General features: G+C 42.9%; 1 protein-coding gene across 2 annotated transcripts in view; it reads right to left on the bottom strand.

The window, feature by feature from the left end:
* Positions 1-12123, bottom strand: part of cntn5 (contactin 5) — a 377750-nt gene that overhangs the window by 118570 nt on the left and 247057 nt on the right. For both annotated transcript variants that reach the window (XM_016490714.1, XM_016490721.1), the window contains exon 6: positions 9530-9625. In XM_016490714.1, coding sequence (XP_016346200.1) covers positions 9530-9625 — 96 coding nt within the window. The remainder of the gene's footprint in view (positions 1-9529; positions 9626-12123) is intronic.

The raw sequence follows: 12123 nt of genomic DNA, 5'->3' as shown, positions 1-12123 counted from the left end.
ATCCGCTGTAGATATTTACTTGACCTCTCAGGGTCAACTGTCTGTCAATTCTAAGAACGTTAATTTCCTGGTTAAGGAAAATAACTTTCTTACTGTACAATACTACTCAGAGCATGTAGCAAAAATCTGCATGATTAGGGACTCCAGTTATGAGCAAACAAGGAACAACGTCAAGTGTGATACAAGTAAGACTTTATTAACTACATAAACACTTAAACTAGTCTAACATACTACATAAACACTTAAACTAGTCTAACATACACACGCACACACAGACACGCATACAGTTGGTCTAGGAAAAGGAGTTAAAGTTTAGGCAGTAAAAAGAAGAGAAATAATAATATGAAGCTATGGTACCATTTGATATTCAGCAGATCTACCGCCTGAAGGAAACATCAGATTCTTAGTTCAAACACACCTTTGTAAAAAGGTGCAAATGATACTTAGTCTTATTAATTGATACATTAGGTATCATTTGCACCTTTTTTTACAAAGGTGTGTTTGAACTAAGAATCTGATGTTTCCTTCAGGCTGTAGATCTGCTGAATATCCAATGGTCCCATAGCTTCATGCTTTATTTCTCTTCTCTTTACTGCCTAAGATTTAATCCTGTTCCTAAACCAACTGTATGTGTGTGTGTGTGTGTGTGTGTGTGTGTGTGTATGTGTCTGTGTATGTTAGTCTAGTTTAAGTGTTTATGTAGTTAATAAAGTCTTACTTGTATCACACTTGACGTTGTTCATTGTTTGCTCATAACTGGAGTCCCTAATCATGCAGATTTATGCTACATGCTCTGTGTAGTATTGTACAGTAAGAAAGTTATTTCCCTTAACCAGGAAATTAACGTTCTTAGAATTGACAGAGAGTTGACCCTGAGAGGTCAAGTAAATACTTACAGCGGATCTAAATATTTATAATTAATTATAACTAGTTATGTTTAATTATTCATATTTCCCCTTTGAGCTGATTCACTACAGCATTATGATTATCAGATGACACATGTTAAGGAGAGCCGGGCTGAACTAAGTGAAACAGAGCTGCCGATGATATCCACCAAACATAAAGATATCCAATGAGGGAAGGGGTGGGAAGAGATAAGGACTAAGCTGAAACTGTGTCAGCATAGGCCGGGATTTATTTAGCTCAGAATGGAGTGTTTGGTGAATTTAGACCTGCACTAATACCACTGAAGCTCTCTCTCGGCTTCTTATCGTGGTGTAAACAGTAATGGTCACGCTCACGCTTGTATGGTGCAATAATGATCTCTGTTTGTTTGCAGTCTCACATCTGGACATAGTCCAACATGGTTAGGAAAGATGCGACGGTCAAGATGCCAAATGCTTTTGAAGTAACATCAGACCACTATACTAACGGGGATTAAATAGGATGAGATTTTGCAATGCTGTTATTTTTCCAGTTATAAATGAACAGATCACCCTGAAGTTAATTCTTTTATGAAAAGTCATGTTTTTTTTGTCTTTTTATAGTGCATTTCATCCTTTTTTGAACTTGACATCTGTTACCATGAAATGCACTATGCAGAAAAATTGTAAAGAGTGTGTACAAAAATAAATAAATATGGTAACACTTTACTTACAGCCTTAATGTATAATACATTATAAAGTAGTTTTAATGTATTAATTATGCTGTGTAATGCACCTTATAATGCATTGTACAATTAATTAATAATTGTAACCACAGTTAATACATTATAACACTATTTTAAATTATATATAAATATATACATACATATATATAAAAAACAAAGGTTATTGGAGTATGTTTTAGAGGTATGTTATTTTAGTTTTTCTACTTCACAATTTCACCTTAATTTTAATGTGTTACTTGCAGTTTCTTTGTTTTTGAAATTTACAACATTGTAAAAAATATTTTTTGAAGTTATACTTTTCTTATTAATAGCATTATTCTTGTAAAATTTAGTACATTTTACAAGAAAATACTTTTTAAATACCATTTTAGTCCTACTTCAAAATTCCACTGTTAATTTGATGTTACTTGCGGTTTCTTTGTAATAGCTTTTGAAATTTACTACACTGTAAAAATATATTTTTTTCTGAGCTGTAAATAAATATTGTTGGAATACATTTTACATGGAAATAATATTTCAGTCTACTTCAAATTCAGGGTAATACTTGTCATTTCTTTGTAAAAACAACAAAAAAAGAATTTCTGAGTGAAAACTGTTTCAAAGTAAAGGCTCAATGCATGAAAAATAGCAGCATACAGTTTTAATTCAAGCTGAAAGTGAGTAATGAGATTTTTTAAAAGTGAACTATCCCTTTAAAACAGTCTTCTTCGTTAAGGGACTGAGCAGACAGGAAGAGAGGAAGCTGTATGAGGTTACTCTGCTTCTCTGGGAGCACTAAATGTTCTAAAAATGGCCATCTCACCACAAGCCTTTCATCTGATAGTGCTCGTTCAACTGTCCTGTCTGTATCCTTCTCTTCCATCTCTTTGTCTCACTGCATCCGAGTTCATTTAACCTGCAATTACAGGGACTGGTGCAAGACAAGCAGAAACTGAAAAAAATGACTGAAGAGAGAAAGGTTAGATTAACCTATTGAAAAGACTAGTTTAGATCAGTAAGAGTCCAGGCTGGTTTATGCTGGTCTAGCTTGAACTTAACTCTAACACTGGTTCCGGTAACAAGTATTTTATCTTTCCACGGTCTAGGTGAAATGCTAATAAGATGTAATCTAACAGCACAGTACAACAAAGAGAGAAGCCAAGTGCATGACAAAATGTCTTCTTATTCCTGGTTAGAACAAAAACTAACATGGACAGCTTTACGAGTTTGTCACTTTTGTGTGTCATGTCAATACACGAACACGTTACACTTTTAACATGTAACGAACATCCAAACACATAGACATAAAAATGCTGTGTGAGTGTATTCAAACAAATTAATGCAAATTATATATTTATGCTCTTTTTCGCTTACAACATTTTCTATTTTAATATATTTCAAAAGATTTATTAATATAATGGTGAAGCGGATTTTCAGCAGCCATTACACTAGTCTTTAGAGTCACAAAATAGCCATTATAATGTTGAAAGGGATGCACGATATTAGATTTTTGCCGATATCCGATATGCTGATTTTTTAAAAATCATTTTGCCCGATAGCCGATAGCGATATATATTTGCTTTTGATTTGAAACAACACCAAGTCCCTCCTGTGCAGACATTATAAACGTATTATTTTTAACCTTGGTTGGTTTTGAGCAAAAACGCATTTGTTAAAACTAATAAACATTATTAAAGTTATTTTATTTTTTAATGAGAGTACACTGCAAACTTTGAAAATAACTATAATAAAATCAATCTCTGCTGTTTTATTTATTTATTTATTTATTTATTCTTTAGACAGATGCAATTGAAACCTTAACATTTTAATTGTGGGTTTAACATTAATACATGGTCTAAAGCAAAAGAGCTAAAAATCAAGACCAAAATTCTAAAAATCTTTTACAGCTCCTTGTTTTTAAGTTCCCCTTCAGGAACTCGAGCTGCATCGAATGCTTTGGGAATGCCCCCGACGAGACCCTGTACTGAAGCATGTGTGAAATCAGTCCAATAGAGAAGCGAGACGTCCTGAACAGGGTGACGTGAGCAACCAGACAACATTCAACAAAATGCATAGTTCCGACCGGATGAACTGTATTAAAATGACTATAAAATGCATCTGTATAACTCTATGTGGCAAGCTGAACTATAAACAACTGAACAAACATCTCAAGGTTACGTATGTAACCATGGTTCCCCGAAGGGAACGAGACGCTGCGTCGAACGCTTTGGGAACGCCCCTGGCGAGACCACGTTCTGAAGCATGTGTGAAATCAGTCCAATAGAGAAGTGAGACATCACGAGCGGGGTGACGTGAGCAACCAGGAAGCATAAAGGCGCATCCGGCAAACGCACATGTTAGCTTCTGCTCTTCAGCGAGCGCATCTGTGTATGTGTGTCTGTGTATGCAAAAAGCACTCAGTCAGTCAGGAATTACTCTGTATAGAATACGAGTTCAAAATGCCTAAGTGTAAAACAAAATCTGTGGCGAGCGGACGGCGTTTCAAGTCGTGTGTTCCTCCCTGCCTACGCTATCTCTCGGGTGGGGACACGCGCGATTTGTGCGTCGTCTGTTTGGGAGCGGAGCATGCATGGGCAGCTCTCGAGGGGGCTGCCTGCCATGACTGTGAGCTTCTCCCGCTCCATGTGCTCCGCTCCCGCCTGGACGTCTTCGATGAAAGCGGCCAGGTTCGCGATCCTGCTGGGTCCGGCCCCACTGTTGCTGAGGCACAGCGGCAGCTGTTATCGTAGGGATCGCAAGTAGATTTAGTGGAGGGATCCGAGACAGGCTCGTCCTTATCTCGGTCCCCACCTGCTAGATCCACGGCCCACTCTCAGGGATCAGAAGCCCGCCCCGTGGTTTCTTCCTCCCGGAGAGAGGGCCAGGCGTTTCATCTATCTTCCTCGGAGGAGGTTGATGTGATGAGCGTCGACACGGAGGAGACTGCGGACTCGTCACCGCAGTCCCTCACGTATAAGGAGCTCGTGGAGGTTGTGACTCATGCTGTAGCCAAACTGAACGTCGAATGGCCAGCCTGGAAAGAGGAAGCTATAATCTAGCTTTAAGGAAGCGCTCGTCCAGCTTGCTCTTGGGATGAGTGCTTCCTTAAAGCTAGATCACAGCCTTCACAACGGGGCCTTCCATTTTTCCCCTATCTCCATTCTGAAGTCATGAGATCATGGGATAAACCATATTTGTCCCGATTCTCCAGCCCTACAGTATCCAATTACTCTAACATCACAAGGCTGAATGAGAAGGGATATGGGGCGATGCCGGCAGTGGAGCAGACGCTCGCGAGCTCTCTCTCCCCATCCTCAGCATCATCCCTGAAGGCCCCGAAGCTTCCTACCAGGCCAGTAAAACTGACATCCAGCCTGGTTGGGAAAGCTTATACGGCGGCAAAAAGACCTAGATGATAGGGAGGAAGAGGAAACCGGCATAGTCGCCGAATTACGTCGGGCCACAGACCTGTCGCTTCGAGCCACCAAGGAAATGGCCAAAGCCATCGGCAGTTCTACGGCAGCAGTGGTGGATACGGAGCGACACCTGTGGTTGAATCTGTCCGAACTACAAGACAAGGACAGATTCTTCCTCCTGGATGCCCCGCTATTGCCTTCTGGCCTCTTCGGCGGCGCATTCGATACTGTCGTCGAGAGGTTTCAGGAGGTGAAGAAGCAAGCAGCGGCATTCCAGCGTTTCCTCCCTCGCCGCCCCCAGGTCTTTGGGACTGCTGAGCGGGAGCAGTCCCAGCCTTCTAGCTCCTCATACCGCCAGACCCAGAAGCAGAGCGTCGCGACCCATACCAACCCCCACAGAAAGATCAGGGGGTGGGGCAGCACTCTCGGTCGGGGTCCTCTAGACAGAAAATGGATCTGCGGACTGTTATTATGTCCAAGAGGACCTCGGCCAAGCGGTCCTGAAAATTCCACCTTCAGGACCCTGAGTGCAGCCCACCTTGGGGAGGAGAGGTACACACCTCAGTATACGGTGCCCGATCCTCCTCAGTGCCCTCAAGGAGCTTCACTGATACCCCTGCCACCCTCGGTGGTTCAAGGCTCAGTGGGCTCCTGAGAGCAAATTTCCCAGCTGGCGCCCTGCGATGGTACGGCACGGGAAAGCTTGCCCCTCAGATGAGGGCACTAGAGCAGTCAGGTCGGTTGTTCCCTGCCGGTCAACCGCTTGGGTCACTCACTGTTACTCACTGTCAAATTGTTTCAGAGACTGTTGGGTCTGATGGCAGCTGCGTCCAATTGATAACTTTTGGCCAACTGTACATGAGACCCTTGCAGTGGTGGCTCAGAACCAAAGGGTTTTCCCTGTGGGAGAACCCACTTCGCACGATCAAGGTCACACGGCGATGCTTACGTGCCTTAGACATGTGGAAGAAACCTTTGTTCCTGTCAAGGTCCGTCGCTGGGGGCTCCTTGTCGTCATGTGATGCTAAAGACGGACGCCTCCCTCACGGGCTGGGGAGCGGTCATGAGTGGCCGCTCCGCCTGAGGTCTATGGGAAGGCCATCATCTCATGTGGCACATCAACTGCCTGGAGATGTTGGCCATGTTTCGAGCTCTAAAACACTTCCTTCCAGACCTAAGGGGACATCATGTGCTTGTCTGCACAGACAGTCGGTGGTCTCCTACATCAACCGGCAGGGGGTCTGCACTCGCACCCCCTTTACAGGCTGGCGCACCAAATCCTTCTGTGGGCTCAGGGAAAGTTCCTCTCACTAAGAGCAGTCTACATTCCTAGGCATCTCAATCAGGGAGCAGACATCCTGTCGAGACAGGGGCTGAGGCCCGGGGAATGGAGGCTCCACTCAGAAGTGGTGGACCTCCTTTGGAGGGAGTTTGGCCAGGCGGAAGTGGATCTATTCGCGTCGCAGGACACGACACACTGTCCGCTCTTGTTCCCCCCCGCTTGGGCTGGATGCCATGGTACAGAAGTGGCCGAGGCTTCTTCTGTACGCATTTCCCCTGATCACTCTGCTCCCGGGCGTTCTGGAGAGAGTACGCCGGGACGGGGTCCATCTGCTGCTAGTAGCCCTGTTCTGGTCGGCCCGAGTATGTTTCTCAGACCTTGTGTCCCTCCTCGACGGCTCTCCGCTGGAGATTCCGATCAGGAGGGACCTCCTCTCTCAGGCGGGGGGCACTATTCTTCACCCCCGCCCGGAGTTATGGAAGTTGTGTTTCTGCAGGAGCGTTTCTCCACAGGGTTATCCCCCTCCATTCTGAAGGTTTACGTGGTGGCCATAGCTGCTTACCATATCCTTCTGGGTGGTCAATCATTAGGGAAGCACCTGTTAGTTACACGTTTCCTCCATGGCACCTGGAGGCTGAGGCCAGTACAGCACACCAAGGTGTCCTCGTGGGACCTGGCGGTGGTCCTGGAGGCTCTGTGCAATGCTCCTTTTGAACCCATTGAAGATGTCTCTGACAAGCTACTCACGCTGAAGACAGTCTTCCTCCTTGCTATATCCTCACTGAAGAGGATAGTGGACCTTCAGGCACTCGCAGTGTTGTGCCTGGAGTTCGCCCCGGGCATGGTTAGGGAGTTTCTTTACCCGAGACCTGGGTATGTCCCTAAGGTGCCCACCTCTTAACCGGGTCTCATAGTACTACAGGGCTTCTGTCCTCCCCCCTTCCAGGAAGCAGGCCAGGAAAGACTCGATCTGCTCTGTCCAGTGCGAGCACTGGACGCTTACGTCCACAGAGCTGCCCAGTGACATAAGGCAGATCAGTTATTCATTTGCTTCGGTCCGCCTAAGAAAGGGGTTCCAGCGACCGAGCAAACCATGAGTTGGTGGGTGGTTGAGACCATCACACTGGCCTACGAGTCCTCTGGCCTCCCATCACTGATGGGGGTCAGAGCGCACTCGACCCGGAGTATGGCGGCCTCCAAGGCCTTATCAGTGGGCGTGGCCCTTCAGGAAATTTGTGCTGCGGCGGGCTGGTCCTCTCCGCACACATTTATCCGGTTTTACAATCTGGACCTGACACCAACCCCGGGGTTCCAAGTTCACTCGTCTTGATGTGCTCGCCAGACACACATCAGACAGGGACTTGCTCGTATGGTTCAGTGGGTATTCTTGTTCCCAAAGCGTTCGACGCAGCTCAAGTTCCTGAAGGGGAACATCTCAAGGTTACGTATGTAACCATGGTACTCAGGCACTCGCTTCCGCAGAAGCTAACATGTGCATTTGCCGGATGCACCTTTATGCTTCCTGGTTGCTCACGTCACCCCGCTCGTGACATCTTGCTTCTCTACTGGACTGATGTCACACATGCTTCAGTACGGGGTCTCGCCGGGGGCATTCCCAAAGCGTTCAACGCAGCATCTCGTTGGTTGGTCGTAACCATGGTTACATACGTAAACTCGAGACGTTTTCATTAATCCATTTGAAAAAAAAAGTTATACATTAATGAATGAATCTGTATATAAGTGTCATGTTTGTGATTTATATTCATGTAAACTATAACTTCTGACCTTTACATCAAAACAGACTTGTGATTTTATGACATCAATTACTGCTTTTTATTCAGAATCACAAGTATCTTAATGTTATTTGCGCATTTTAATTTTATTACAAATAGTTCAATGTTTATGTTTTAAGCCTTTATCGGCCGATTCCGATAACGTTCCGATAATATCATGTATCCCTAGTTGAAAGGTCCGCATTTGAACAGTCAATAGCAAATACTTAAACTAATAACAAAACATACTTACAGTCGCTGATTCAGAAGTGCCAGATGGTCATAGCAAAGTCGAAATTGACCTTTTTTTTTTTAGAAATAGCCTTTGTGCACAGCCAGCCTTGTACTCTTCTAGGTTCAAAAAACTGTCGTCTATAAAATGCGTTGCACAAATTCGAACATCTGGGTTGTGCTGTTCTGTTGTAAATAAATCTTAACCAATGATTCCTAATTGCATCTACTTCCGGAAGGCCAAATAAAATGCATTTGCTTTCACACTGAAACACACTGCGTCTCCCTGACATGGCTGCATCAACACTACTGCTGTTCCTGAAACCACACCTTCTTTCTTTATGTGCACATTTGGGCGGCATTATGCTAATATTTCCATAGTGACATAGACATGTGGGGGCGTGTTAGAATGAGCCGTTTTAGGTAGGCGTGGTTGACTCTTAACTTTTATAAAGAATATCTCTTTGGATTTGAGACTTTAGTCTTTGCAACTTTACAGATCTTCTTTATGCACCAAGAGCTTGTAACACTCCAAAGAGAAAGGAAAACTTGAAATCGCATCATATGACCCCTTTAATATTTGTGTGGAAACCATGATACCTTTTTCATGATTCTTTGATAAATAGAGTGTTAAAAAGAAAAGCATTTATTTGAAATATAAACGATTTGCAAACAATTTGTATAAATGCCTTTGCTTATAGCACTACCTTGTGGTTACTTGCCACAAATTTGGTACACAGCCTCTTGTCCAAAATTTGCAGACATATAAGCCTACCAAATCTCCTCATTATGAGTCATTCACAGTTGGAATTATTGGCTTCTGAATTTTGATTGTCTGTTGTCTATTTCTGTTGATTTGTCTACTTGATATTTCTAGGATAAGCACATGCACCAAAGAAAATGCAAGCCAGATTTCAACTCCTTCATTTAAACAGCTACAGAGCTGTGATGATTCGTTTTGGTTGTAGCACCACCTGCACTTGCATTTAAATGGGGCATGAAATGTGCCACTTTCATAGTATGGACCCTACAGTAAGTATGAAGTATGGCAGAGCAAATCTACTACTGGCATAGAAGATAAATCTATATGACTTGTGATATCCATCTTATAAGTTCTTTGAATATAAGATTCCTTTTCATATGCAGCCAGCATCCAAAACAAAATGCATGCTGGTGACCTTTATGCTGCTCTTTTCAACAGTGTATAGAGATGGAGACAGAACAGAAAGAGAGTACCCACCTGGCGAATGAGGAGGGGGGGCGCACATTAGCACAACGCCCTGGCCTTCCCTCACCGAAACAGCTCCTCTCGCCCGACCGCTGAACGCCCCGAGATCTGCAAATACACACATGCAAGCATGGACTTAGCCAGTGACAGAGTGACACACGGTGGCACAGAGGCAGCTGTTAACCTGCAGATTAAGGGTCAGAGATTGCATGAAAATCGGATAAGCGCTCGCGGCTTGGCTAGATTTAGTATCTATCACCTGAGGTTTGACCTCCGCGTGAGCTTTCACTTTAACCTGCTCCACACCCCAAACCTGCCTCTTAAATCTCACGTCCTGTTTCCCTCCGGACAAGACGGCCAAGTGGTAATTAAAACAGGTAACCTTGCTCGAAGCCTTCAATCTTGTGAGTACTTTTAAAATACCGACGAGATGTGGAAAATCATTTTAGTTCACAAAAAGCTGAGAATTGTGGGCAATCATTACAATTTCAAGCCATGTCTGAGGAGAGACGTCGGGTGGTATTTTTAAAATGTAATTTGAGTTAGAACGTAGAGGTGAAGGTTTCCACATGCAGTGGCACTCTGGAAATCACACAGCGCAGGGATGGTTTCATCAGGCTGCAGGAGCCTCACAACTGAGTCGACAGGTGGAGCTACTACAGTTAATCTGTTGAAACAAATTGCATTTGCATAAATTACCATAATTTATCTGCAAACTCTCTGCAAAACACCATGCCATTGTCTGACTGCCCCTTGTAGTGAGTAAAGGTGAGGGGGGTGTAGAGTTACCACAGTATTGCATTTTGACGTTAAGAACAACATTATAATTTTTCATGGTTGCTCTTGCAGGTCATGAGACATACCGGAGATCTCAGTTACATTTCATTTAAGTACCCAGCTAACAAAAAAAATTGTGCTGAGAAGGTTTTGTTAATGTACCTATTAATTTATGAACAAACAGTGTTGGGGAAGCTACTCTGAAACTGTAGCTTGACCAGCTACAAGCTACTCGTAAATTAATGTAGTTAAGCTACATTCAAGCTACCCTTCTGAAAAAGTAGCTAACTACACAACAAGTTACTGTCAAAAAGTAGCTAGCTACATTGAAACTACTTTCAATTTTTTCTTCTTCTTCTTTTTTTTTTACAATTAACATTACAAATAACTAAATAATTATTAATGAATAATTATAATGAAGTTATAAGTAAAATATAATGAAGTTACACGTAAAATATTTGGGGTTTAAAACAACATACTGTAATGCAATCATGATTTCAAAGACTAGGGTGAATTCAGGTTGATTGGGACACTTTTCCAAGCCATTTCAATGACAAAAAGTTTCCCAATCATTTGATCATGATTTCAAAGACTAGGGGGAATTCAGGTTGATTGGGACACTTTTCCAAGCCATTTCAATGACAAAAAGTTTCCCAATCATTTGATTTAGTAAACTATTCGATACACACAATAATAAAATACTGTATAGTTAAAATGGTTATTTTAGTTATATTAGTATATTGCTACAAACGTAACTCCAATGTAAGAACAAAATGTATGCAACTTAAACTGGATAAGGAGGAGTCATAAAATAAGCAGGTTAAACTCACAGCACATGCGGCATTTACTGACTGTGAATGGAGACGTCAATCATCAGCTGCGCGCGTGAACACTGCGCTTTGCGTGAATCCCACCGCAACCATCCTTTGCCAAATGATAAACACACTACTATATCACAATTTTATTTTCTGTTCGATTAATGTTCATTACAAAACTGGGGGGACAGATTATATTATGACCATTCATCATTGTAAAATAGACATTTGATCTAGAGTGCAATAAAGAAGAAAAATTAATCAGTTTAAAAAGGCTATTATTCACCTCCTGTGTGTGCTTTAGGTCTTCGACGTAGACTGCATTTTAATCTTTGTTTTGCATAAATTACAGTTGATTCATGTGAAATATCCACTCCTGTACATCCTTTGCAAAATCATCAGACGATCTCTTGTCGGTGGACAGACTGTAAAGCCGCGAGATGCGTGACATCACCACAGATGGCAGTAGTGAACAAATTTAGTTTGTGAGCTAACCAGAAGAAGACGCTGCGCTGCTTCAATGCATTACAGGCTCATGACTCGTCAGAATGCAAAACGGAATGTAGCGTTTGGTCGCGCTACACCGCTTCTTGCTGGAAAAAGTAGTTAGCTTCAGGAAAAGCTACACTGTTTTAAAAGTAGCATCGCTACTGTAAAGCTACTGAAATATGTAGTTAAGCTAGTAGCGTCGCTACTTGTAGCTAGCTACTCCCCAACACTGGGTAAAAACCCTTGGTGTGTCACGACAAGAGCAAGTACCAGGATTATTACGTATGAATGTAATTGGAGAATGTTATCGAGAGTTATTTGCACAACAAGGGGAAGTCTTGTTTAGCTCGTTAGATGCTGATCAGGCCAAGGCAGGCTGGGGGAAGGCATTGCGTAATTGCCATATATTAGAGGTCTGCCCAGTAACCAGTGAAGGTAGGGTCAGTGTGCTTGAAAGGGCAGAAGATTTTATTCCAGCAGGGTCACTAAAATGTGTAAAAGTTACTTGCCCAAAGGTTCCCTACA

This window comes from Sinocyclocheilus anshuiensis, unplaced genomic scaffold, assembly GCF_001515605.1.
Source record: "Sinocyclocheilus anshuiensis isolate Anshui unplaced genomic scaffold, SAMN03320099.WGS_v1.1 scaffold569, whole genome shotgun sequence".
Classification (NCBI taxonomy): Eukaryota; Metazoa; Chordata; class Actinopteri; order Cypriniformes; family Cyprinidae; genus Sinocyclocheilus; species Sinocyclocheilus anshuiensis.
This window is presented reverse-complemented; position numbering and strand designations above follow the sequence as displayed.